This window comes from Tamandua tetradactyla, chromosome 5, assembly GCF_023851605.1.
Source record: "Tamandua tetradactyla isolate mTamTet1 chromosome 5, mTamTet1.pri, whole genome shotgun sequence".
Classification (NCBI taxonomy): Eukaryota; Metazoa; Chordata; class Mammalia; order Pilosa; family Myrmecophagidae; genus Tamandua; species Tamandua tetradactyla.
This window is the reverse complement of record NC_135331.1, coordinates 18,469,742-18,497,250: the sequence shown is the minus strand read 5'-3', so window position 1 is coordinate 18,497,250 and position 27,509 is coordinate 18,469,742. Positions and strand designations below refer to the sequence as shown.

The window sequence follows — 27,509 nt, the reverse complement described above, 5'->3', positions numbered from 1 at the left end:
ATGAAAGATCTTCATTTCCTATAACCCTATCATGGTTGATAAGTAGAAATACTATTTGAAAAAAATGTAAAGCCATCTTATTTTCCTGAGCAAAATTTTACAGCTTCTTTCTAAGCAATTTCTGTTAGATGAGTATTTCATAGAATTATCACTAATTCCTTGTATGAATTCTCTAAAACTGTTTTGAGTGACCTTAGGTAAACAGTTTGTAGTACAAAATTATAGAAAAGGATCCCTTATCTTTTTTTCCTTTTTAGGCATATGTGTAGAATGTGTGTACTTGTTTTAATAAATGGCAGTGATCATGTTCTAAATCATTTGCATTTATTAACTCATAAAAAGAAAAGAAGAAAACCTCCCTGTACCTATCCAAAACATGAGTATAATCATATTACCATTGCAAGAGCAATTTGTTTAAGAATTTGTTGTCATTTAGACATTCATTGGTTGTTTTTTTCTCCTTGGGAGGAAAAGGAAATGTGATGGGTAAGGAGAAATATATTAGTGCCCAGTCCTGATTAGTAGAGGGCTATAATTTTATTTTCTGCAATCCATTGACTTACTCATTTATTCAATATTTGTTGGTAGGGACCTCTAGTAGGTGCCAAGAACTATGGCAGGCCCTAGGGATACAAAGTAAATAAAGCAGACAGGGTGCCCTCTTATTATCTATAGGAGAGATTAAGCAAATAAAGACACAAATAACTATGTAATATAATTATTATTTCATTAATAGACTAATGAAAAGCCAACCATTGGAGTGCCTTTTAAGCTAAAACTTCAAAGACAAATAGAAGTTAGCTAGTGTGGGGCAAAAGATGGGGGTGAGTCAGAAAGCAACAAGTACAAAAGCCTGAGACAAACAGAACTTTGGTTATTCTGAGTAGAAGAGAAAGGCTGGAAAGTTTAGAGCTTGGTGAGCTATGTGAAGAATGAATTGAGACTGGAGAGACAGCAGGGGCCTCTTTTGAGGAAAAGAGGGATGTCGGACACGTACAAAAATCTCCTGAGAGCTCAGCATTGCCAGTGGACTTTCTTTGCACACAGGCAGGTGACCATGTATTTGAGGCTAGCAAATGTTTTACTGGGCTTTCTTTTTGGAGGAAGCCATCATGAGTTCTGACAGGTCCAGCTTTTCTCCTTCTGTTACCTGTTCCATGGGTCTAGGGAACAAAAGAAGAGGAATTCAGTTGGACCATTTATTCCAGGTTCTCTCAAATGAGCCCCCAGAATTAGAAGAAAGATACTACTGGTATACTCAGCAAGAAAGAAGACCCTAGTCTAGAATGCATTGGGGATTTTTATTTTAATTTTGATGTGTTTGGTGATAATAGAAGTCTTTCAGAATTTTTTTCTCCCTGATGTAATCACGTAAGAATAAATGTCAGTGTATGTTTTGCAATAGGTGGTAGTTTATTTGATCAACAAAAAGTGTTTTCCGTGAAGATTTTAAGGTATATATTTCTATTTTATTATGAAATAGAGGAAACATGGTGATATATAGTGTGAACTATATAGAGGAAGATGCTTTTTGAAAAAACATTTGCAAATAAAATGTCTGCATGAACTTTAAGGTATCAGGAAAAATAGAGTATATTCTGTGTGAAAACTTAATGTTAAATCTGGTATCTCTTCATGAAACCATTCAATCCCTAGACCTGAACTTAAAAATATATTATCTTAAAAAACAATAGATACAAAAATTTTTCAGAATGTCTTGAACTGTTGTTACTTTTTCGTTTGAGAACATAAATGAAATAAGATACTAAATTCTCAATAGAAAAATTTGTGTAGTGGACCACAGGAATGAGTAAACTAGTTTGTAATTCTGTCTGCCACTGTCTGATTGTATTTGTTCATTTATTTGTTTTTACTTTGGACGTGTTCCAAGCCTCCCGGGCCTCAGTTTCTCCATCTATAATATTGGAATTTGTTCTGTGTGATTTTAAAGGTTCCTTCCAGCTCTGAAAGTCTGTGTTTCCATTCCTATAATCTTTAAAGCAGCAAATCAGTAATGTGGTGACTTTTAAGCTCTTCTGTAAAGAGGTGCCTCAGAAGCAAGCTCGCAAGCAGACAAAGTCTGCTTTTTCTTCTCACGTTATGTTTGGTTGCTACTTAAGATTTCAACTGTGAAAGAAAGTTTTTCTGCTACAACTTTGAAAGCCACTGCCCGATCAGTCCTTTCTTCTTCGTACAGATGGGATGGTAGCTACTCTGTATTACATGTAGGTACAGGTAATGTTTGTGTCAAAAGTTGGGTTCTCCAGGAAGCAAAGCTGAGATGGTTTAGCACAGTAGGATGTTTATAGGAAGTTCCCTTGGGATTCAGATCTGTGGAAAGGAGGGGAAGGAATCGGCATTGGGCAGAGGGTACAGACCCTGTGGCAGTTCATCCTACCTCACAGTCTCGAGGGCTAGAATGGCCCTTCAATGTTGTCCCATGTTGGGCCTAAGTGGTCAAGCCCTAATATCCCCAGGTAGGTCAGTCGTTGAACATGGACAACCCAGGAATGGAATAAACTTGTGCAAGTCTGCTCTTGGCAGCTGAGGCAATCTCTAAAGGAGCTGACAGCCAGACAAGTGCCAAAGCACTCCAAGCTCTTGGGGCAACAATCCCTTCCTGAAAGGGGGATCTCAGTGGCTCATTTCTGAATGTGTCATAATTTATCACCACAAATATTATTTTAGAAATCAGTCAACCAATAATGTTTTATGAAACATTTACCAGTTTTGCTCAGGTCATATCCAGAAACTTAGAATTGTCTGTTATCATTAAATTATCGTATTTTACACGATGTTCAACCTGTTATCTCATTACCCTATTATTTTCTTTTTAGTACTTATCACTATAAAAATTATTTTATGTAGTTGTTTGCTTGTCTATTATTTTGTCACTAGAATGTGAGTTTCATTAAGGCAAGGATTATTTTTGCCTTGGTTGGCAACAAACATCTAGAGCCATGCCTGGTGCAGGATAGGCACACAGTAAACAACTATGACATGAATGAGTAACAGCTATGACATTAATGAAGGATACTATACTCCATTATGTCCTATACTATAGGACATAAATTAATCAGAAAATATTAAACATTTTGCTATTCTGGTTCTTTGAACATAATGAATTAAAAAGGTTAAAGTATTACTTTTGTGGTTTAAAAGAGTTTGAATTGAGTTTCTCCAATAATAATACCCAAGGCAGTAGGAACATGCTTCATAAATACTGCAAAGCAAGAATACAGATGGGGAGTTTTTTTGTTCAGCCTGATTGTTACAATCCAGCAGACATATCCTAAATTAGTCAAATCATAGATCTGAAGTCGATTACCATTTATATAGGAAGTAAGCTCACTTTTAAAGGTCATTGGTAAGTAAGTAGTGAGAGCGTGACTTGCAGTTAGCTGCATTCAGAATAGACAGTTCTATCACAGATCCAACCCAAAAATGTGAAGTGGGACACTGAAACTTTACTTTGATGTAAAATTACAGGTTACTTCTTTCTCTCCAGTTCTGCCAATACTCTGGTCTTCCCAGGCCCAAAGGGATCCTAATCTAATCTTCTGTTTGAGGATAGGTCCTAAAATTATATTCTGACAAAATAAACTTGAAACGCTTACTTATGTCTTTTCCCCTTGCTACTGTTGCCTTTCTGCTTTGTCCAATAAGCAGAGTATTGCCTTATTTCTAGACTGTTAGCCCCACAAGGACGCCTCTTAACTTACCACCTGTCTGCACATAGTGAGTGCTCAGTAAATGTTCTGTGAACTAAAATGAGGGTGGATTTTTTAGGATGTGACTGTACACATCAATTCTTAATTAATGACAAGTGACTCCAGGGAAAACTTTTAATCTAGATTAGATTCTTTGCTGTCATCTAGCAGGCTTCTAAGCCTCTACCCTATTCCTATAAAATCATTTTTATACAGCAGTAGCAAACAGATTTTAATATTGTCCAAAGCATCAAAGTCTATTTTTTTATTTTGTCAATTAAAAAGTATACTTTTTATGTTGTCAGTCTAGAATTAATTATCTTTTCTGCTGCTGGCTTCTCTTAGTTTAGATCACAAGAAAGGTTTTAACATATTAAAAGTATTGTTCTTTACTCAATTTATTATTAAGGTATGCCTAATGAACAGCAGTCATCATGAGCCCCTTTTAGAGATTATTTAGGAAAAATACATATTTTTAAATTGTACTACCCTAACTCCTAAAGCTTTACTTGGCCTATTAGTCAATACTAGTTTTTTTTTCCTTTAAAAAAAATTAAAAAAGGAAAAACGGCTTTCACCCTTCTCATGGAGGGAGAGAGGGAGGTGGGAAGGGGAGAAATGTCCTTGAGTGGAGAGAATGCTCTAGTTTAATTTTCACCTGTTCCAGTGGCCTTTCTTATTATTTTTGCTGAAGAGGGGAATGGGTTCTTTGATACTATCTTCAACTGACATTGCATGAAGTAAAAGTAAATTAACACATTAAGGTAATGTTTCTTAAACAGAGGGGTCATATCACCCCGTTCCTGCAGAAATCTCTCTGTCCGCAACTAGTCGTCTTTTCTCCCCAACTCTACGTCCTCATACATCGTCTTCCCTTCCTCTAGCCCGGCTTTCATAGCTACGCCTGCTTAGGGAATTTAATAATTTTGAAATGAACAAAACAAAGGAGAGATGGTGGGTTTGCTGATCTTTCTCCACAGCATGAAAAGTGTGGGAGTCTGTAAAAAGGTTTCTAAATACCAGACAAAAGCCATTTTTAGATCCACACGCAACCCCCACCCCGAAGGAAGGATGTGTTTGTGTGTGTGTCACTATTTTATGACTTTCTTAGAGTGCAGAATGACAGGTTTTCATGAAATACATATTTGAAAAACTGTTAAATAATCCAAGAGAAAATGTCATTTTCTCAAACTCCCCTCAAGCCTATATTCTTGAGCTTATTTATATAGCAAACATTGACTGAATGCCTAGTAAGTACCAAGTTAGGTGCTGGGGAAACTGAGGTTTTTCAACCACATATTCTCTGCCTTCAAAAAGCCCACAGTCTCATGCAGAGACAGACAATAAGTATAATGATGAATACTGTGATAAAAGTAAACTCAAAACACAGCAGATCCCTGAAAAGTGGCTTCCAGGGTTAATCTAGAGTTAAGCTAGAAACTCTTGTCAAATTACTACAATACGAATCTTCATTTCAGAAGCATAAATCCACACTTAAGAATAAACTTCTAAATAAAAGTAAGCCTCTTCTCCAGGGTCTAATAGGTAAGTGGCTGCTTCACTATATTGTATAAAGTTCAATTCTTCTTACTAGAGCTTTTGAACAAATATTAAAATAGTTTTTTTTAATCTGAAAAAGTTTATTTTTCACAATGAAAAAGCATTGTAAATGTATCAGATTAATACAGGTATACCTAAAACTGCTCCCCAATCGTATGTGTAATTCAAGGAGTCATTTTGTTTGTTCCTGCTTGCTAATATTTTAACAATGAATTATAACCAAGCCATATATTTGCTTTTGTAAAGTAGAACATGATATTTGTTCTTAAACTTTTACAGTTATTCTTCAAAGATGATCTCAGCCCTCTCGTCATCATTTGTAAATAATCTGCATTCAGTGCCTAGCTCTGTAAAATAGCAAATCGACCTTTTCTATTATTAATCTTAAAATGTGTGCAACAAATGTATCTTAAAATGTATGCAACAAAGGATTGTCAACACTGCAGGGTGTTGAAAATAGATGGTAATTAATATTTTAAAATTTTAACTTATGTGTGAGAATAAAGCAAAAAATGTTTATTTGGTACAAAATTTATATTTTGACTAGTGCAGTTCCTAATATAACTTATGTGGACAGCTTAATTGAACACCATAAGTACATGGAACCTTGGGTAGGGCATGAGATTTTGTAGGTTTGTCCAGAGTGATGCCCTGATAAATCCAAAAAAAAAAGTATGCAATTCACAAACTCAGAAGGCCAGATGTTACAGTCATTGCACAGAAACTTCTACCTAAAAGGGCAGTGTAACCAATAGACTATGTACCAGTAAAGATGAAACTTATGTTTGTATTTGCTTCTCAAGTCACATTGTTCCCATTTTTAAATTGCCATATTGTTTAAGTTGTCTTCAGAGTTTTGAACCTGTTTCATGCAACGAAACTGAGTATTTTAAAATTTATTTCCTAATGTACTTGATATGGATATCCACACTTAAACTGAAATGTTGCCTTATTTTGTGGCCTTTTGCATTTTTGAAGACTTCTAGTGTTAGTGATCTCTGTTATGAAGCTGCTCTGAAAAAGTAAGAATTCCTTTATTAAAAGGGAAAAATAAACTATCTTGGGGGAAACAAAGAATTATACCATACCATCGACATTTTTATATTTAAAGCAGAGTTGCATTTTGGACCTGTTCTTCAGATTAACTTCTAAAATAGCATTTTTAAATTAATCATCTTTAATCCCATATGGGATTTTTTTTACTGGGAGCAAGTTATTTTTGATGGAATAATCCTGATTTATTTGAAGAGCCCTAAATTTGCTATTTTGTAAGCATGAAATTTCATCATTGTTAAGATATCTGCACAAATCAAACATTATTTAACAAATTATTCTCTTCAACTATATTTTACTCCAAACAACCAATAGATATCATGACAAAAATACCATTTTTGATAAGTTGATTTTTCTGTAAGCCTACAGCTTCTCTAATTAAAAAAAGTTTTTAAAAAGACAATGAAAAACTGTGTACAACTCCTTTTTCTTATACTTCTTGACAGACACCAGCACTTATAACAATCTTTCATTATATATACTTCCCTTCATGCTTTTATTTAGCTACATTTTATATTGATGCTATTCAGTCAAAGAGGGACATTTTAGCCCTTGCCAAGATTTAGGAAATATTCTAGTCTTATCTTCAACGTATTTACAAATCATCTCTTGTTTTGTGTTTTTGTTTTGTTTTGTTTGTTTTTTTAATATTTAATTATCATTCTGTTTCCCTTCTAAAGCATTATTTTAGAAATCCATCTTAGCCATGTCTTAACTAAAACCTATATGATTTAGAGTTTTAACTTTTCCAGTGTATTCCTATTTTCTTGAGTTTAATAAACTTAGATAATATAGTGTAGCTTTTAGTTGGATAAGAGGGTCTTAAACCAAAACAAACTGATAATATTAAAATTACACATATTTGTACATTAATAAATTTTGTTCTCTTATTGGGCAGTGTACATTCTAGTGGCACTGGCTGTCTCTGTAAATTGAGCTATTACATTTTGAAGCTTAACTGTTGCCACATCATCTGAGATCTTCCTTTCAATCAATATACTTAATAAGTTAGCCAACTAATACTCACCTAATGATTAACGCTTCCTGCAAAGCCACAGTCCTCTACCTAGTCTCCCTTTTCTGAATGCTGGCATTTAAAAGTTTCTTGCTTTTCTGGAACTGTAATAGTAAATATGTTCAACTTTGAAGATAAATGTAACTAATTAATAGCTATTCAGCAATGCACATGGTAGCAAGTCTCCTCTCTAGAACTTTAAATCGAGTGTATAAATCCCAGTCCCACACCTAATCCCTCTTTGCCTATGAATGAGATATCAGATTTCTCAGGAATAATGTAGAAAAATTTAAATGATAATTAAAGCATTTTTTTGTAAGTTCCAAAATAAGGGTTAGGTAATGCATTTCTAACCCATATCACTGTCAAATAGAACTTTCTGTAGTGATGGTTAGTGAACACTTGAAATGTAGCTAGTGTGACTGAAGAACTGAATTTTAATTAATTTAAATTTAAATAGCTGCATGTGGCTAGTGGTGACCTTATTGGACAGATGTAGAACATATCTTGAATTTCATGTATATGTCTTCAGTGGCAAATGTGTTAAAAATCCCTTAGTTATTTTAAAATAAAATAAATCATATGCAGTAAATTAAAAAATCTCTAAACATAGATTTAATGGTAGATATCTTCCCAATATACCAAAGCATTATAAATTTATTAAAGGAAAAAGAAAATCAGCCCAAATAAGTATTATTTTAGATCCTGGCTTTTGAATAAAATTCTGGGTGAAAATTTTCATTTCTTCCAAGAAGTATGACTTTTTAAAATTTTAGACTATAGTAAAATTTCATATTTTTCTGAACCTCTCCACTTATTCTTTTCTGATAAAGGAAAGAACAATTTTTAAAAATTAATAGAAAAAATACAAAAATTAATAGTTGAGGACAAAACTGGAAAACTGCTGTCAAATAGTTTCTCCTAAAATCTAGAGCATTAAAAAAATAATTTTCTTCTTCCCTATCCTGAACATATATTTTCAAATCCCCTAAGGTTGTACATGGTTTTGAGCTATTAGCTATTATAGTGTCTTCTTTTCTAAAAGATTAGGGCTACTTCTGATGGACCACTCATTTTTTTATAGAAAGAACATCCTCCTTTGAAAACACATTCCCCTTTAAAAGTCATATACTTGTATTTAAGAGACGTCTATTATTATCCGTTCAGGGAATGTTATTTTTTCTTTGGGTATTGCAATAAGGTAAATCATTTTTGTCTATCAAAAAGACAAAATCTGTCAAGGACATTAAATTCCAGCTTTACTCATTCTGATGACCATACGTATGCTGAGTTGAGGAAGAATTTCTGGAAGTATCATTTGGTTGAAATTGTTTGCCTGTCTCTTTAAATCTAAAAAAATCCTTTCAGAAGCTGTAGAGAGAAGGTGCTAGAACTGTGTACGATCATGACTGGAAAGCAGGATCCCTCAGTGACTGCTGAGTCTTCCCAGCACAAGATAGAGAGGCAGTTCAGCACAAGCCTACATTGGTTTTAGGCAGAAAGATGATCCTACCGAACCGATCTCAAATAAAATTAAATTGAGAAAGCAGATTTTTCAAGGGAATGAGGCGGAGGCTCGCTTTTATGTTAAAAGCAACCAGCATCCTCCTTGCTAGACGTGGACATGACATTTTTAAAGGAATTATTTGGTTACAGCGTTTTAAACAAACTGTTCTGAGGAGTCTATACATTGCATTGTTTTTTCTATTCTTTTTTTCTTTTGCATACATGTAATTCTGGAGGTAAAGAAAAAGCCTGCCAGGGATTCAGAAGGCATCCCACTAGCGATCAGCTGACATTCCTAACTGAAGGCTGCAATGTGTTGCTTATTCATTTTGTACCGTGGGAGCTGCGGGGACTAGCAGAGAGCTAAACTATGCATTTCAAACAGCAGTGCTTGTGCAGAAAGAGGGGTGAGAGAGAGGCAGCCGGCGAGGAAAGAGCACAGCTGGACTTTCTCCTTGTTTTTATCCATTTCTGCAGGATCATGTATTCATAAGGGATGAGGCGGGCCACGGCGATCCCAGGCCTGAGCCGCGGCCTACCCAGTCAGTTCAGAGCCAGGCCCTCCACTACCGGAACAGAGAGCGCTTTGCCACGATCAAATCAGCATCTTTGGTAAGCAAACACCCCTCTACCCACCTTCCCTTCCTTCCCCTCCTCCCCATCTGGCAGCCTCTCGCCCTCCCTGATCCTCTCTCGGCTTTATGGATGGGAGGAAGGGAGTCAAGAATGTATTCTTCCTTTTAATAATTTTATTCATAAAAAAAAAATTTGTTGGCATAGCAATCAGATCTCAGATATTTAAGCATTGTCTAAGGCATGGAAGAAAAAACCTGTGTGTGTGTGTGTGTATGTATTTGTATTTGCTGTATGTGCAAAATAAAAGACCTTTAAGATGAAGTTGCTAGCCTATCCAATTTTATGAAAACTGTGTGTCTTTTCACTGAAATAAATGATGCTAAAAATATTTTAAAGGTATTAATGTATGTGCATGCAGGGCACTGTGCTTCTTTTTATATATATGCATGTGTGTCTATAATGTGTACACAAACAACCAAAGATAAAACATAATTTTTAAAAATATATGGTTGCTGGCTAATGTATATAATTGTAGAAAATAAGATACTTGCTTCCCAGGGATGGATTGCTGGTTCGTTCTGGTTCATTCATTTATTTATTGCAACAATGGTAGTGGCTGCACTTCCCTATTTAACCCCTGAAGAATTTTCTGGCATCAATAAAGCAAGAAAGGCTTTGTAGGAGAGAATTGGGATGGTTGTGGAAGAAAAGAGGCTGTAGGATTCCTCAGCATTTTTACTATTGCAAATGTGATTGCTGGATGCCCTTGTAGTAGCAAAAGGGGTGTGTGCTGGAAGAGTTAGTTTCCATGCCTCCTCCCCTTGGCCCCCACGCGTGCGCGTGCGCACTCACACACTCACACACACACACACACATCACATCGTTTCATCCTTGGCACCCTTAACTCCCTTTAATCTTTTGCTTCTGAATCTTAGTTCTCAGCCTAAAAATTATTGAAATATTAGTGGTTTTGCCTAAATTGATGTTAGAGGTCACATGGGCAGGAAGAGTTAGTGTACACTGCTTGGCTATTACATTTAGAACCTATGATGACATCATCTGAGGCCGACCCAGAAATGATCATTTTTCTTGTCCTATTTTTTGAACCTGATTTACACTCTGTTTCTCCAGTCTTTTACTAGCTTTGGTTATCCTTAAAATTGATAATGGATTATAATCTTAAAGAACCCAAATACAGAGAAAATGGAAGTTAAAGACCTATCTATTGCTGTGTCTGCTGCTGTCTAAAAACAATTTAAATTGCTTATAAATAAGCCACATTTCAGTTCATTTATATAGCAGTTTCTTATAATCTCTATAATAGGCAATTTTTTATTTTAAAGAAATGATCTACTGTGTAATGGAGATCTTAAAATGTCCTCTATGCCTTTGCTAATTATTGGTAAGCACCTTAAAAATATGCTTTTGAGTCTAAAAAAGCACCTTGAAATTCTTAAATAACCATATTCATGCCATGACATATGACAATAAGAAGACATAGGATATTTGGGGGAACTATTATTACTTACCACCAACTCTTGTGAGACTTTACCTTTATCCAGCCATGTTCATGTTGTCATGAGAGGAAAAATAAGGAACAACCACTGAGAATCATAGCACCATAAGCGGATTTGGAATACAAAGCAGATATTATACCAAATGGATTTTTCCCCTTTGGCACAGGTCGTCTTTTTTTGTTTGCCACACCCTCATTCCCACATCATATATTTATGACATCTCCTACTTCCGAGTCAGCTATTACTACTGCCATGCCAGATTGGCCTCAGGCTGGAGTTTGTGCGCTCACCCAAGTGCTACCCTGTGTGCCTATCAGCCACAGTCTCCCTCTCTCTGGATGATGAAAGCTGCTTCCCTACTAGGCCACCTCAGGGCTCCAGGCAAAGTCCTTAGGCTTCTTAGTGTCCAGCCAGAGGACTGCAGGGATAGGTCTCTTTGATGGAATTTTGATTTGCTAAAGAGCCCCTGCCCCTATATTAAGTTATAAACAGAATAGTTGATAGGCTATTGCTTTGGCCACAAATAAGGTCTTTATATGAAGTACTCTCTTCAATTGTATTACTTTTGGACTCATGGTGGGGTTCATGAAACTTTATCAGAATTCAGTGGTATTTGTATATAGTGGTTTTTAGAAAGAAAAATAAATAGAAGGGAAAATTAATTACAGTGTTTGTACAATTTCATCTCCCTTTTTGGACCGTCTAGCTGTTAGTATGGATATTTTAATGTACATTATTAAGTATTACAGTTCTTTTCATTATATTATTTTAAAGATGAATTTCAATAGGAGTATTTAGTCAGGATACTGGCATACCATAAGGAAGTAATTGATTTTTAAAAATATGTTGTGAATCCTGTTTTTCACATCCCAAGTCAAAAGAACTGTAATTACTTAAATGACATAAAAGTAAGGTAGATCATGGGGAAATGAAGATCTAGTATAATGAATAATCAGTTCATTATTAAAATCTTCACTTCTTGTAGTTGGTAGTAGTTCTTTCCCTCCCTCCTTTCTCTTCTTTTCCTTTCCCTTCCCTTCCCTTCCCTTCCCCTTCCTTCCCCCCTCTGTCCTCTCCTTATTTCCCTCTCTCTTTTACACTCATTTTTTTACAAGTCTTCTAAAATTGATAATCACCACAAAGAGAAAGAGAATTTTAAAAATTAGTAATTTGTATACTCAACAAATAAGTGATGAGTGTGTATCTTACACAGACTTGCAAACTGACAGAAGTATTATTGCTCCTCCACAGTGGCTTATGGGCCTACTACTGTCCTATACAAACCCTCAGGGGCCACCTCTGGGCTTTTCTTAGTCTTTCTTTCTACATTGTACTTTTGAATAAAGATATTAATGAGAATTGGAAGCCCACAGTCCAAAGGCTTTTATTGCTAGAAGTTTTATTATTTTAGCACCTTAAAACCAAGATTTTTACAATTGTATTTGTAATAAAGGAAAAAGAAGAACTGTGAACCTTGATATCAGAGGAAACTTTGGAATTGTGATTCTTTTATTATAATTGTATGAGGACAGAGATTATTGCCCTTATTTTGAAGAATTATAAAAAGGAAGGACATATCATGCAATCTTTTAATTTTATCCATTCTTTTCCTTCTTTTTAAAGAAAGTTTCTATTGGACAAGTTCATTATCTGAGGAAAGGAGTTTATGGTTCTTCAGAATTACTCATCCAACTTCTTGGGCCTTTGAGATGTGCTTTTTGGGTTTTTATTATTGGTGAATGGTGGTCCTACTATTTTAATTAGATTAGTGAACCATGAGAGTATTTTAGCTGTTGCTACATTTGATGTCATTTCTTCTTAAAATTTGACAATGTCCTGGGCCACAGCTATTTCCATAATATATGTTAATATAAAGAGCAAGCACCCAAGGCCATATCTATGAGACAATTCAACTTTGCTCTTGTGAAGGACTTCTTACTGGAATGCAGTGGTCTCACCACACAGATGAAATTAGGTTAAAATACACATTTGAAAGAACACAGAAACTCCTAGTTTGGAGTCCCCAGGACAGCATGTAGGAGAAAAATAATTATTATTTTTCTATCCATGTAAATATAGATTATTTTACTCTACCCGATTCAGTGGAAAAGTTCATATAAAAATAGTCATCATTTTAAACTTATATTTTAAAATACAAACTATTCAGCTAATTGTGAAATTGAATACTGAATGAGTTTGATAGACAAAAGTAAAAATATTAAAACCTAAGCAGTAAAAGCTACTGTATCACCTTTCATCAGTCCCTGCTATTCTGTTTCTAAATGCTCAAAATATGTTCTTTACCTGGATACTGTACCAGAGGATACTTATTGAAATATTGCATGTTTCCTCTTCCCTTATTTTTGGCTTCTTAATCTGACCAAGATCATTACTCTCAGCATTTTTCACTTGAGCTGCCCCAATCTCCACGCCTAGCCCAGACTAACAAAGTCCCTCGGTAGACGCATGTTGAATGAATAAACGAATGAACAAAGAAATGAGTGCGATCTTTTCCAGTCTTGATATCACATGAGAATTTGTATTTGCAGGTGTGCATTTCAGAGCTCTTCACTTAACACTTTCTGTTATAAGGCAAAGTTGCCTATTATTAGTTGTTACTTTTAATAAGAACTTAAAGACATTTTTCCCTAGGTGTTCTACAGAGTAGAATGTCTAATGCCAAAATATGACTCATTGTATTCTTTTTAAGAACTTGTTATGAGTTTCATTTTTTCTAAGTGCTGAGGTGGTCATTTTTTCAATGTGCATTATTTTGATTCTTACCCATAATTAATCTTGAGTTGGCTTTGATCTCTTGAGAGGATGACATTATCAGCTGCCACTCTCCTGTTGTTTGTTCAGTAAGTTGCTTATTAGCCTTCCTAGTGCAGTGCTTTGTACGTGGCATACAGTACACTTTGGATGTTGTGATTTGTTTTAGGGTCAAATTTTGCCAGAATTAAATAGAGGTGTGTGGGGATAGTTGCAGAAACTATCTGAAAAAAAATTATGGTTCATTATTTATAAATTCTTCCAGGTACATGAAATAAGTAATAATCCAGAGAGAGGTATTATATTTATTTTATAATCCAAAACCTGGCACAAGTACAGTTTTATTGTTAAAATTGCCCTTTCTCTTAGATCCACTTCTTCTGATCTATATCCCTATCACCAGAAATGCTTAGTGAAGGGGAAAAGAGACAATACTGGTCAGAGCCTGTCAGAAGAAGAAAGGAAACCAAGATATACTGAACATTTCCTACATGTCAGACACCTTGCAAGGCACTTTCACATGAGTTATTTTATCTAGTCCTCCAATTCTGAGGAAGGTAAAAGTCACACTTGACAAGTGAAGAAACTGAGACTCACCAGAAGTTAAGTAATTTGCCTAAGGTCAGTTAGATAGTAAGGGATGATATTGCCCATTTTTAATCAGTCCACGTTTTTGAGACTACCATTGTAAAAGCTAGTTACTACATTTCTATAACTTTCTCCCATTTTTAGACTTATTCAATTTGTAATTTAGAGTGGACCACTCTCTCTAGCTTTCACTTTTTTGAGTGTTGATTCTCTGCATTACTTTATAGCAGAAAGTTATAATGCTGTGTTGATGTGAAGTTCCTCAGGCGATTTCAAGAACTGTAAGACCTTGGTTCAAATCCCAGGCTTTATACAAATTAGAAAGATAGACTACCTTTGAACATACTTTTTAAGCCATAAATCATAATGAAATTATGGACCTTTTTTTTTTGTTCCACAATGTATTCCTAAAACACAGGTATAAACTTAAAACACACAGGCATATACAACCATAAATAATGTCTTTTTTTTTTTTAATTTTCATGTTAGGCCTTGTAAATAAGTCATCTAGTTATACTTTTTATTTAAATTCTTCAATCTAGCTTCATCTTAGAATTATACATCTCTAGACGTAGCTTAAAAAGACAAGTACATTGAAACTTATAAAGATTGGTTTTCACAAATAGAAGGTGACATTAGGAGTTTAATAAGATGATTACCCAAATTAAGGAAAGCATTCAATAATAAAATCTCTCCTGGAATTCAGTGATATGTTTCTCGGATAGCTGGTGGCAGTTTTACAGTGACAGCATGTTAATCTTTGTAATTTGTCTCTGCCACGTACATTTACCTGGTGTGATCTGTTTTGGAGAATGCCTGCCCTCTTTGCAGGGACCACCCACCCATTAAGATGGACACAATTCTTGACACAAGTCATTTCCTTTTTATCTTTAGGCTTCCTGGTTTAGGGAAATGGCCATCCTGAGAATATTTTATTGACCACGAGCCAGTCAACCATTCTGATGGCAAGTTTTCAGTACGTCATAGCTTTAGAGTGTGCCACGCTCAAGCTTTGGTAATCTGACTAATGAAGGAATGAGAAAATCAGAAAAAAAATGAGTTTCTGGATAAAACATCACAAACTCATTACCGTAATACAGACACTTTACTGCTGTATTTGTCTTAAAGGCAAGTGAATGTAGAAAGGAATAAATGGGGGTGCATGGGTGGTTTAGTGGTAGAAGGCTCACCTGCCGTGCAGGAGACCAGGGTTCAATTCCAGCCCATGTACCTCAAAAAAGATAAGAGTAAATAGTATCATTTCTGATGATTGGATTTTCCCCTAAGTTGAATTTCAGAAAGCCACAAGTATGAGGAAGTGAAATTTCACATAAATTTCAAATATGTCCTCTTTCCCCCCTTTTTTCAAGAAATAAATCCATTATTTAAAAAGATAACACATTATTATGATGACAAAATATATTATTTTTAGTGTGTTAAGGTGGCTTTTTGGTGATCCTACCCATTTTTAGTCTTGAAATATCTTCTATTCCTTATACTTTAAAGAGGATTGTCCTTTAGAAAGGAGAAATGAATATGAAACCTAGTGTTAGTTTTTGGAAAGTTTTCAAAGTTCAGCTAATGTTTAATAGTGTATGTTGATAATACTATCCAGTTACAGAACAGCGTTCTCTTTATAGTAAGGACTCCATCTAATATACTGGGGCACCTTCTAAAAAGAGCAAAGAAACGATTCTTTATGCAAAATGCATTTTTGACCCATAAGCTGAAAATAGTAGAGAAGATGAAGCGCAACATGAAAATGTCCAGTAAAACTTGTTTGGAGTGAGGTTGGGGAGAAGTAGCTTATACTAAATTGGTGTGACTAAATTACTTAGTGAAAAATAAAACTTAAATTATAATTTTGTAATTTTTTTTTCTGAAATGCCTAGAAAAGATGAGAAGGAAGTGACCAAAGAATCTAGCAGGAAAATAAAGAGGGATACTAAGTTGAAGGAAGACTTGGAAAATCAGGAAAGGTTTAATAGAAAGAAAGAAGAGTTGCCAAAATGTACCTTTTCACTCTTCAATTTGTCAGACATTCACTTCAAAATAGATTAAGAAAAAAATTACTAAGAAAAAAAGCTTTCCAAAAATCAAAAATGCTTTTTCTTCTTTAGCAAGTCAAGGAAATGTATTATAATTCATTAATATCTATTTTGCAGAAGACAGAGGCAGATGATTTTAAAGGAAAAAGTTCTCTCTCTCTGTCAACTCATATTAAGAATAGGAAATACATCATTCTCATACTATTTTGAAAGGATATTGAAGGTTTCTGTGACTGTGGAAGGCAGTATGGATATAATGATTTTGCTCCCCGGGGGATATTTGGCAATAACTGGAGACATTTTTGAATGTCATGACTTGGAAAGTATAACTGGCATCAAGTGATTAGAGGCCAGGGATGCTGCTCAACATCGTACAACACACAGGACAGCCCTCACAACTGAGAGTTATCCAGCCCAGTATCAGTAGTGTCAAGATTGAGAAACCCTGGTATAGTAGAAATAGCATATGTTCTAGTTTGCTAGCTGCCGGGTGTGTTGCATTCCAGCAGCTAGCAAACTAGAACAGCGTTGTTCTGGAATCAAGATAGAACTAGATCTGAATCCCACCTCTAGTCCTTATTACCTTATGACCTTGAGCATATTTAAATATATGAAAATATATTTTGACTGAGTAAATTAGTTCCCTGAAGTCTCAATTTCTTCATCAATAAAATGGGAATGGTAACATCTTTACCATTTACTTTAAGAATGACTGGGATGTAGGAGTGAATGAAATGGTTTTGAGGATTAGAAATAAAGAGCATAAGAGCACCCAGCCCAAAATGTGATATAGGTGAGTGATCAAGAATAGTAGGTAATTTGATGGCAATGATAAAAAATAAAATCATGCCCCAAGGTATGGAAGATCTCACCTCTTCTTTAGATTCTTCTACTCTGCCTGAAAGTTTTTCTCTCATGAACCTGGTCACCTGAGTTCTGTTCCCCAACCCAAATCAGGTTACACGACAGATCCATGAGCATGAGCAGGAGAACGAGTTGCGGGAACAGATGTCAGGTTATAAGCGGATGCGGCGCCAGCACCAGAAGCAGCTGATCGCCCTGGAGAACAAGCTGAAGGCTGAGATGGACGAGCACCGCCTCAAGCTACAGAAGGAGGTGGAGACGCATGCCAACAACTCGTCCATCGAGCTGGAGAAGCTGGCCAAGAAGCAAGTGGCTATCATAGAAAAGGAGGTCAGTGTGTGCACACAAGTCATCATGCCACAACCAAGCCAGACCTTCCAGTCAGTGGCAGACTGTTAGAGGAGGCAGGAGTGGTGTGCCTTTTGGTCATAGGGTGAGAACACATGGGCTTGATGCATGTGTTTTAGTTTGTTAATGCTGCCAGAAATGCAATATACTAGAAATGAGTTGGCATTTATACAAGGAATTTAGTAAGTTACAAGTTTACAGTTGTAAGGCCATAAAAATGTCCAAACTAAGGCATCCTGGGAAAGATACTTTGACTCAAGAAAGAGCAATCTGGGAAGACACGTGTCTGGTGTTTTCTGGTCCTTTGGCTTTTAGTTTCAAACTTTCCCAGGGCTATTTTCTTTTTGCATCTCCAAAGGCCCCTGTCTGTGTCAGCTCTGAAACTTTTTCCCAAAATAATTCCCTCTTAAAGGACGCCAGTAAGCCACCCACCTCGAATGGATATAGACACATCTCCATGGAAACCACCTAATCAAAATGTCCCACCCACAATCGGGTGGGTCACATCTCCATGGAAACAGCTTAATCAAAAAGATCCCACCCAACAATACTGAGTCATGATTAAAGAACATGGCTTTTCTGGGGTACACAACAGTTTCAAACCAGCACAATCGGCTACTTAAAATTGTGACTAAAAGTTAACATAGTAACTCAATGTATATTACATTCTTTTCCATTTACACATATTCTGAGTATCATTCCTTTGATGGGAGTCTGTGTACAAAAAACAGGAAACAGTATGGTGCTATCCCCTGGGAACTTACACAATAGAAGTCTTTTTCTGTGCCTGCCACATCCATGGTCCTTTTCAGAAGGAAACTGCTCTACGAATAGCCACTTTCAGTGGTCATGCTCCCTGTGTATAGCTGACTGGCCCAGGGATGGGCACCTGACCAAAGCCAGCAAGTAATTAATCTGGCAATGATTGGGGTCTTCTAAGGAGCATCTCTCTTCTCCACTTAGGTTCTAAACTAATTTTAAAAATAAAACCAAAGATTAAAGCAGATAGTCAAAACATCACCTTTATTGGTGATAAATATTAGGAAAAATTATGTATGTCTGCAGAAAAGTAGGTATTGAACAAAAAAGTAAGACTTGCCTCTCCAGGCACTTGGCACTCACTGCTAAAACCAAGTCATCTCCCTGCCACTTCCCATAACGCTTAAATAGTATAGAAAAGCAGAAGAGAATATTGTTCCCTGGGGAAGGAGAGACTGGGGACAGGGAGCCAGGGGTGTTTCGGAATCTCTCTTTTTCCATGTGAAAGGAAACATCAGAATTGTGGAAGAAGCATTTCCCTGACAGCCATCAATTTTTGAGGCAGTGTGGCATGAAAACCTCTGCCCAAGCAGGGATGACAACAATTAAATAAATCAGCCAGATTCTTGGGAATTTGGGGGAGAGAATTGTTAAGTTGATAATGGAAGCTAAAGCTGAATTAATACATAAAAAGAGCCACAAAGCCTCATTTCTTTCCTCTCTATCTCTGAGTCCCTTTTCCTGCATATATGCTTGATCTCATGTTCCCTGAAACTTAGACTTGTCACTTTCAAGGCTACAGTTTACTGGATTACCTTTTATTTGGTCTGTGTTTTATTCTTTTAGGATTCCCAAAAATGCCATGGTATCTGACTGTGGATTGTAGCAGGTGCCCAGAAAAACAAAATGTCAGTTACTTTGCTTATTATACTAGAAAAGATTCCACTAGGAAGTCTGATTGTTGTAGTAATTAATCAGAGTTTGATTCTTGGAATAAAACTGGCCAATTTTGTTTATCAATTTTATAATTTAACTGTTGGACTACCAAAAATATGATAGAAATTCTTTATGTTTAGTTTTCTTTTCATCTCACCTTTTTTTATATTCAGTAAAACATGTTTCTGCTACCTCCTTCATATTTTCCCCATAATCAGAAATGTATTTCTTCAATGGTAGAAAATTCAAAAAAATTCTTTTTTGTTTAAGGTACAAAAGAATCAGAACAGACTTCTGATTTTATTATTGTTTTTTATTATTTGTTCAAAAAATGTTATATGATTCAGCACTTACACAGTTTTAATGCACTGGAGAATAGAAACAGCTGAATTCTGTACAATAAACAGATTTATCTTATAATATATTAATTATTTTATCAGGCAAAGGTAGCTGCAGCAGATGAGAAGAAATTCCAGCAACAGATCTTGGCCCAGCAGAAGAAAGATTTGACAAATTTCTTAGAAAGTCAGAAGAAACAGTATAAGATTTGTAAGGAAAAAATAAAAGAGGTAAGAGTATCAATATTTGTCATTTCCAAGTTGCCATTAGAATGGTTGGAACTTAAAACTGATGCATCTTACATGATGGTCTTTAGTCTAATCCAGTGGTTCTGACATTTTTACATCAGAATCACCTGAATTACTTATTAAAACAGTTTGCTAAGCCCCACCCTTCGATTGTCTGATTCTGGAGTAAAGTTCAAAATGTGCATTTCTAACAAGTTCCCAGATGATGCTAATACTGCTGTCCACTTTTCAAAAACTGTTCATCTAACTCTAAGCCATTCTTGCTCACTTGTAGTTAGTTTATTCCCCCCACTTCAGCAAGAGTGATCTTTTCAAAACATAAATCTGTATATCACCCTCTACTCTTCCATCCATTGGCTTCCAATTCTCTCAAGGTAGATCTGAATCCTAAAAGTCCCTGGCTGGTCTGCTATCAGTCTCCTCTCCAGTTTCATTTCATACAAATCCCCCTCACTCTGCTGATCCAGACACAGCGGTCACCTTTCAGTTCCTTAAATGTATCAGGTTCTGCCCGTCCCTGAGGTCTCTGCACATGCCGTTTCCTTGGCCAGGATGATCTCCCCATCCTCAACCTTTCTCCCCAACAACTCTGCCTAGTTAACTCCTACTCCTCTTCCTTGTAAGACTTTTTATTAGGATCTTCACTCAAATGTTACTTTCTCAGGGAAATGTTTCCTGACTGCTTCCACCAGGACAAGTATCTTTGGTTTCATAATACCAGAGTTTTTAATTAAAATTTTTTTAGTAATATCTACTTACCCTACCAGCTTGTAAGTTTATAAGAGCAAAGATTATGTCTTTTTTTCCTCATTGCTGTACCCCTGTGCCCAGTACAGGTGAATGATTGATTCTGAAATGTTTGGTTGAAGACCACTAGTAGACTTATATCCTCCTGAAGGACTGAAATTGTATCTTAAAGTTCAAATGTCGTCAGTTCCTTCTGTCAGTTCTTATAAGGGAATTAATTACCTGCAATTTCATAGATTTTCTTTCTTCTCAGACATATGATTTCTTATTTGTACACCAATGGTTTTAAAGTTAATGAAATTCAACATGTGGCATTGTTTTAACATATACAATTATGTGTTTGAGCACATATTCTTCTTTTATAGGTTAAAAGTATGGGACTTGGCCAGTTTCTTCTCCACTTCTTTTTCTATTATTAGGAAGTGAAAACAAGTAGCTTAGGGTGGGCCTTGGGGTCTTTTGCCTTGCCAAGTGAGCCAAATTCAGAAGTATTTTATTACATCTGATAGTTGTTAGCCTGGTAGGAAATTGCATTTGATCCATACTACCTGAATTGGAAGAATCTGACACTGTAGAGATTAAAAGCCAGGCTGTAGAGAGAAGTAGCCATTTGAGAAGATTAACATTCTCAGTTTTCTCTTAGTTTTTGGCTTGAGCGTGATTGTTACTTCATCGCAGAGGGATGTTCATGAATCAGAGGAATAGCTTTGATTTTTCAATAAGAAATTTTGAGATATTTTCAGTTGAAGATACCTTATTTCTATCTCCATGTTCTGAAGGACATACTTTATGACTTTGGCCACCATTTTGAGCTTTTGTAACTCTGACATATTTGGAGATCACATGAACTCTATCTACGTTTAGAAGATTCTCCCACAGAACAGCATTTGAGAAAATCTCCATTTAGTCCTCACCTCAGACATAAGGCTGTTTCTTGGTCCACCATACTCAGATTTATGAACTCAGGAGACCCTAGGTCTAAACTTATATATTTCAGCATGCTCATGAAGAAAAACATACCTAAAGCCAATTTGAGATAGCCTCAATAAACCTTTCTGTGAAAAGCTCATGTTATTTCTTATGAAGTAAAACTTAGTTCAGACTATTTAAAGTGGTGTATGTACTTAGATATAGATATATTTAAAGTTATTGTTCTTGGAATGACACAAGATTTTGATAAATAACAGGGATTTGGGGGATAAAATATGATGAATGATCCAGAAATAATTTGTTCTTGATTTTGGAGTGGATTTTTATGATCATATTTGAATAACAGGTGTACAATCTAATGGTTAAAACCAAACCTAGTAGTAAAATCATGGCATGAAGAGGTGAGTCACTTCCCCTTCCTGTTGTGATCCCAGCTTACTCCAGGCTGGAAACAGTACTTTCTTACATTGCTTCTAAGATTTCACTTAAGACCCCACTGGAACAGGAAAATTGGCAGTTGATTTACAAGGATTTCTTGGCTGTGTGCAAAAATAGGTGAGGTCCACATCACAAAACCTTAAGTAAAACAGGTGTTCACAATTAAGGGGAATTTCAACTGAGTGAGTAGTTAAGTAAATGCTATAGAGCAAGCATGTCAGTTTAGATAAATAAGAGAATATTGTGTTTTCTGTCAAAGTGGTCTTGGTTTCCTCATAGCTTGACATCATCTTCACTATTCTGGTCAGTGCCTCCTCCCTTTTTCCGTATGATCTAGAATAACTATGAATTTTTTTCTTTTGAAAATATAGATGGCTTATTTACCCTTCTGATCACAAAGGAAGGATTTTTTTTCCTGAAATTCACACTAGTGTCCTTTGCATAGTTACCTCCTGTCTTTGGAATCTGTCCACTTCAATGTCTTGTCACCCTCTCCTTTATCCATCACTATCATCTTTCTCACCTGGACCATTGCAATAGCCTCCCAGCCATGTCCATGCATCTGGCCTTGCCTCCTTCACTCTGATCACCACATGGCAGCCAGGGTTCTCTTTGAAATATTTCTCATTATGATACCCCAAATATATATATAAAACCCATTTTTTCTAAGCAAAAGATTAGCATCCTTCACTTTGCCTATAAGACTTTTTATGATCTTGTCACCCTGCCCAGCCTCATTTCATGACACAGTGCACCAATTACTTCTTCAAGTTTCTTCATCACACCATGCTTCCTTCCCACTCTTAGGGCTTTGCACATGCTATTCCTTTTACCCAGAGTAGTCTTCCTTCTTCTTTTCCGCTGATTAACACCTACCAGTTTTTCAAATTTCAGCTTAGTTATTACCAAGGTCATGGATTTTCTATCAGATGTTCCTGTAGGACCAAGTACTTTTCTTTCACAGCATTTACCATACAAATTTTCAGTTCATTTCTTGGTACTTTGATTAATATTTGATTCCGGGCTATAAAGTTCCATTGTAGCAGACATTGTGTTCTTTTGTTCACCATTGTATCCTTGTGCCTTGCACAGTACCAGACATATGATAAGCACTCAATAAGTGTGTGTGATTGCTCCTTCATCGTAAACAATTATTTGAGTGGGCAAATAATTTTTGAGAGTAAGAAGCCAGAGACCTGGAAACTAACTAGTCTCCTACTTTACTTATGCTAGTTAACTGATAGCTTAAAAAGAAGTTGGAGGGAAGGGATAAATGTACAATACCAAACTTTTCTGCCTATTCATTTCCAAATACTGTAATCTGCTATTGCAACAAGATATTATGGTTCCTTTTGTTTTTCCCTTTGTTTTTTTTTTTTGTAAAGGAGATGAATGAGGACCATAGCACACCCAAGAAAGAAAAGCAAGAACGGATATCCAAGCATAAAGAGAACTTGCAGCACACACAGGCTGAAGAGGAAGCTCACCTTCTCACTCAACAGAGACTGTACTACGACAAACATTGTCGTTTCTTCAAGCGGAAAATAATGATCAAGCGGCATGAGGTGGAGCAGCAGAATATTCGGGAGGTATTATTTTCAGAACTATTGGCAGTAACTTATGAGACAGTAAGCTTTGTGAGGGTTCTGACCATGTCTATTTTGTTCATTCCTATACCCTTAGCGTTTAACACAATGCCTGGCACAGAATGGATATACTAAAAAAGTCAGCAAATGAATGTAGCATTCATTGTTCCTACAGAACAAGGAATTGCCTTTTCCCAAATGAATGTAATAGAATTTTATTGAATACCTATTCTAAGTCAAATCATGTAGTAGAGAGTCAATAATGTATACCAGAGAAATATGGCTTTCAGTCTAATGGGCAAGGAGTTATGTTTTTGCATCTCTATATGAAACACTTAAATTAAATTAACAGTATGATATTCTATAATTAAGTTCATTCATTCAGTCATCCACCACTTACTGAGTGTCTCCATTATGCCAGGCACTATACTGGACACCAGAGAAGATTTACTCCCTGATTTAAGTAGTCCTAAATCTAATAGGAGACACATACATGTAACCATATTAATTACAGTATAATATGTTAGGTCCTATAATAGACATATAAATAAGTATCATGGGCATATAGTCATATAAAAGGGCTTGGAATATCAGCAATTGATAAAAAGTTGAGTGTGACTAGAGTTCTGGGTGTGTGGAGTGGAGAATCAGAACAAGATGGAAGCAAAATATAAGGGCTTCGTTTGTTACGAGACATTTAGATTTTAGCCTGAAGGCAGTGGATAGTTATCAGAGGTTTTTAAGCAGGAGAGTCACATGAAGAGATGTTTTTAATTGAAAATAAGTGTATTAGTGTAAGAATAGGCTGGAGTGCTGAGAAGTAGATTATATAGTGAGGTCAGATAGGATGCTCTTTCTCTAGATCCAGCCTGGAAGAAGTAGTGGGAATAAAAAGGGGAGATTAAATATGAGTGACATTTCTGAAGCAGAACTGACAGTGAGTTTTGACCAAATAGATGTGGGAATTTCAGAAGAGGGAGGAGTAAAAAAATGACTTCAAAGTTTCTAATTTTGGAGATTGGATAGGATATGGTGGCATTAACTGAGATAAGGAATTCAGAGTATAAACCAGTTGCAGATAAAAAGTTAAACAGAAAATCTTTGTGACATGGGATAGTCAGAGAAAATTTCATAAATGAACTAGCACACTGCTAATAATATCAAATTTTGATAAATACCCAGTACTAGCCAGCATGAGGAAACAAGCATTTCATGCACAGTTAGTGGGAAAGAGAATTAATATCATCTTTTGGGAGAGCAGTATTCAAATGGGAAGAAGAAGGGATGAAGCAGACTAATGTTTTGAACACGTTATTATGGGCTAGGCTTAGGCTGTTTATAGATGTTCTCATCTTATTGGAAGGGGGACAAACCACTGAACATTTTTGAAGGTGGCAATATGGCTAAAGGTTTACTTTATTGAGATTAGCCCAGATTGGCAGTGACATACAAGATGAATGAGAGCACATGTTCTCAGTGACAGTGTTGCCCCCAAGAGTGTGAACAGTGGGTGTTGGGGATGGAGAAATTTGAGATATCACAATGGTTTGTGGGCCTCCAAAGGGCCACAGTATATAAATAGATACGCAGACCTGTGGCATTAAAATTTTAGGGAGGGCAGACAGTTACAGAAAAAAAGCCTAAAAAGGATCCTTTTGAGGGTGATAACGGGAAGAAAAAAGATTGCGCAACACTAGATATAGGAAAAGAAATGAGAATCAGAGAGATCAGGTGATAGGAAATAGAAGGTGTATGGTAGGGTGGGAGCTGTCAAAAGAGAAGGGAGGATTAAAAACATTTTGAAGTATAAAATAAATAGATGTTTTGTTAATTCTTTTTTTAATTAATAAAAAAAAAAGAAAGAAAAAAAAATAAATAAATAAATAAATAGAACTTAAAAAAATAGAATTTGTCGTATAATAGGATCTGAGGAGGAAAAATGAGGATCAGAATTGTCTCTAGCTTTGAGACTTGGGGAGATGTGGATTTGGGCAAAAATTTAATCATAGAGAGAGTTTGAAAAAATGAGTCCAATACGAGATATGTTGAGTTTGTCGGAAGGCAAAACATGTAAATCAAAAAGCCCAATAGCCAGTTAAAAACAAAGTATTTGGGATTCTTTCCATCTGGCGATTATTATTGTTACTCTAATAACACATATTTGAAGGAAGAGTGAAATTAAGGGGCTAGTGTTAATAAAAGCTGTAAAAGATAGGTACTCCCTAAAATGATAGAAACTACATTCATTATTTCATTAGTGTCAGACTCTAACCCATTGACCTAAGAATAATTGATTACTCAATAAAGGTATTTTTCTTAAAAGCCCAGATTTCCTGTTACTTAGTCTTATTCCAGAGTCTTCTACATAAAACTATTTAAAATTTTCCTTAAATTAGTTTTTGGTTTCCTTTCCATTTACAAAAGTAATAACAGAGCATTGAAAAAAAGGCAAAAATAGAAAAATATAATGTCAGTAGTGAAAGTTCTTGATAATCCCATCCCACACAACCTCTACCCTGAGACAGTCACCATTAATTTGATACATATACTTCCAGATTTTCTTCTGTATATATGTACACAAACATACAACAAATATTATATATAACTTCAACTTTACAAATATGAAATCACATCAGTATCAGTGGAGTTATCTGATTTGTAGGCAACAGAACGAAACTTTGAATTAAGCACAGGAAGTGACATGGGGTGGATGACAGAGCTAAAAACCAAGCCAGAAAAGATGAAGCAACTGGAAAAGCAAATTCTGTACCTACGGAGCAAGACCTAATGGACTCCCTTTATCCAGTATATGGGTAGATGAGTAATAAAATAAAGACAAAAGTAATAATAATAATAATAATGGGGGGGTAAGGGGCATGGGAATGTTTTCAGTTTCCTTTTTTATTTTTATTTCTTTTTTTGGAGTAATGAAAATGTTCTAAAATTGATTGTGGTGAGGAATGCGTAACGATATGATGATACTGTGAGCCAGTGATTGTATGGACTGCATGGTGTGTGGATACATGTCAATAAAACTGAACTGAAAGATTAAAAAAAAAAAAAGAATGAGGCAGAGCTGTGTGTCCTAAATGAACACAAAGAATTACAAAACTCAATGCATAATTTGAATCTATTCTAACCATTTTTAGTCCTTGTATCCTTTCTGCTCAAGGTTTAAATTCCTAGGAGAGATTGAACCAACCAGGTACTGTGCCTACCCTTGCTCAGCAGTCTCATTAATTCCAGATTGGGTAGAATCATTTCACAAAGCAAATAAGGGAGCCTGTTATCAGAGGAAGAGCAAATGGATGCTGAGCCTACAGAAACTAACATGTCCACTATACTGTTTTGTAATTCTTTGTGTTCATTTAGGACACACAGCTCTGCCTCATTCTTTTTTTCTTTTTAATCTTTCAGTTCAGTTTTATTGACATGTATTCACACACCATGCAGTCCATACAATCACTGGCTCACAGTATCATCATATCGTTAAGCATTCCTCACCACAATCAATTTTAGAACATTTTCATTACTCCAAAAAAAGAAATAAAAATAAAAAAGGAAACTGAAAACATTCCCATGCCCCTTACCCCCCCCATTATTATTATTATTATTACTTTTGTCTTTATTTTATTACTCATCTACCCATATACTGGATAAAGGGAGTGTCAGTCACATGGTTTTTACAATCACATGGTCACATGGTAAAAGCTATATAGTTATATAATCATTATCAAAGATCAAGGCTACTGGATTACAGTTCAACAGTTTCAGGAATGTCCTTCTAGCTATTCTAATACACAAGAAACTAAAAAGAAATATCTAATTAATGAGTCCAGTAGTCATAATCATTTGTTAAATTCTAATTTCTCAGTTATACCTCCTCCCTCTCATTTCATCATTCTCTCAATCTTCAGGGATATCTGGGTAATGACCATTTTAATTTCTTCATGATGGAAAGGTGTACTA

The 27,509-nt window shown here is 35.7% G+C and overlaps 1 protein-coding gene across 5 annotated transcripts in view; it reads left to right on the top strand.

Annotated features, from left to right (window-relative positions):
• The window catches only part of TAOK3 (TAO kinase 3), a 225,871-nt gene that overhangs the window by 183,772 nt on the left and 14,590 nt on the right, over positions 1 to 27,509 (top strand). For all 5 annotated transcript variants that reach the window (XM_077159953.1, XM_077159954.1, XM_077159952.1 and 2 more), the window contains 4 exons: positions 9,322 to 9,456; positions 17,303 to 17,539; positions 19,693 to 19,821; positions 23,340 to 23,543. In XM_077159953.1, coding sequence (XP_077016068.1) covers positions 9,322 to 9,456; positions 17,303 to 17,539; positions 19,693 to 19,821; positions 23,340 to 23,543 — 705 coding nt within the window. The remainder of the gene's footprint in view (positions 1 to 9,321; positions 9,457 to 17,302; positions 17,540 to 19,692; positions 19,822 to 23,339; positions 23,544 to 27,509) is intronic.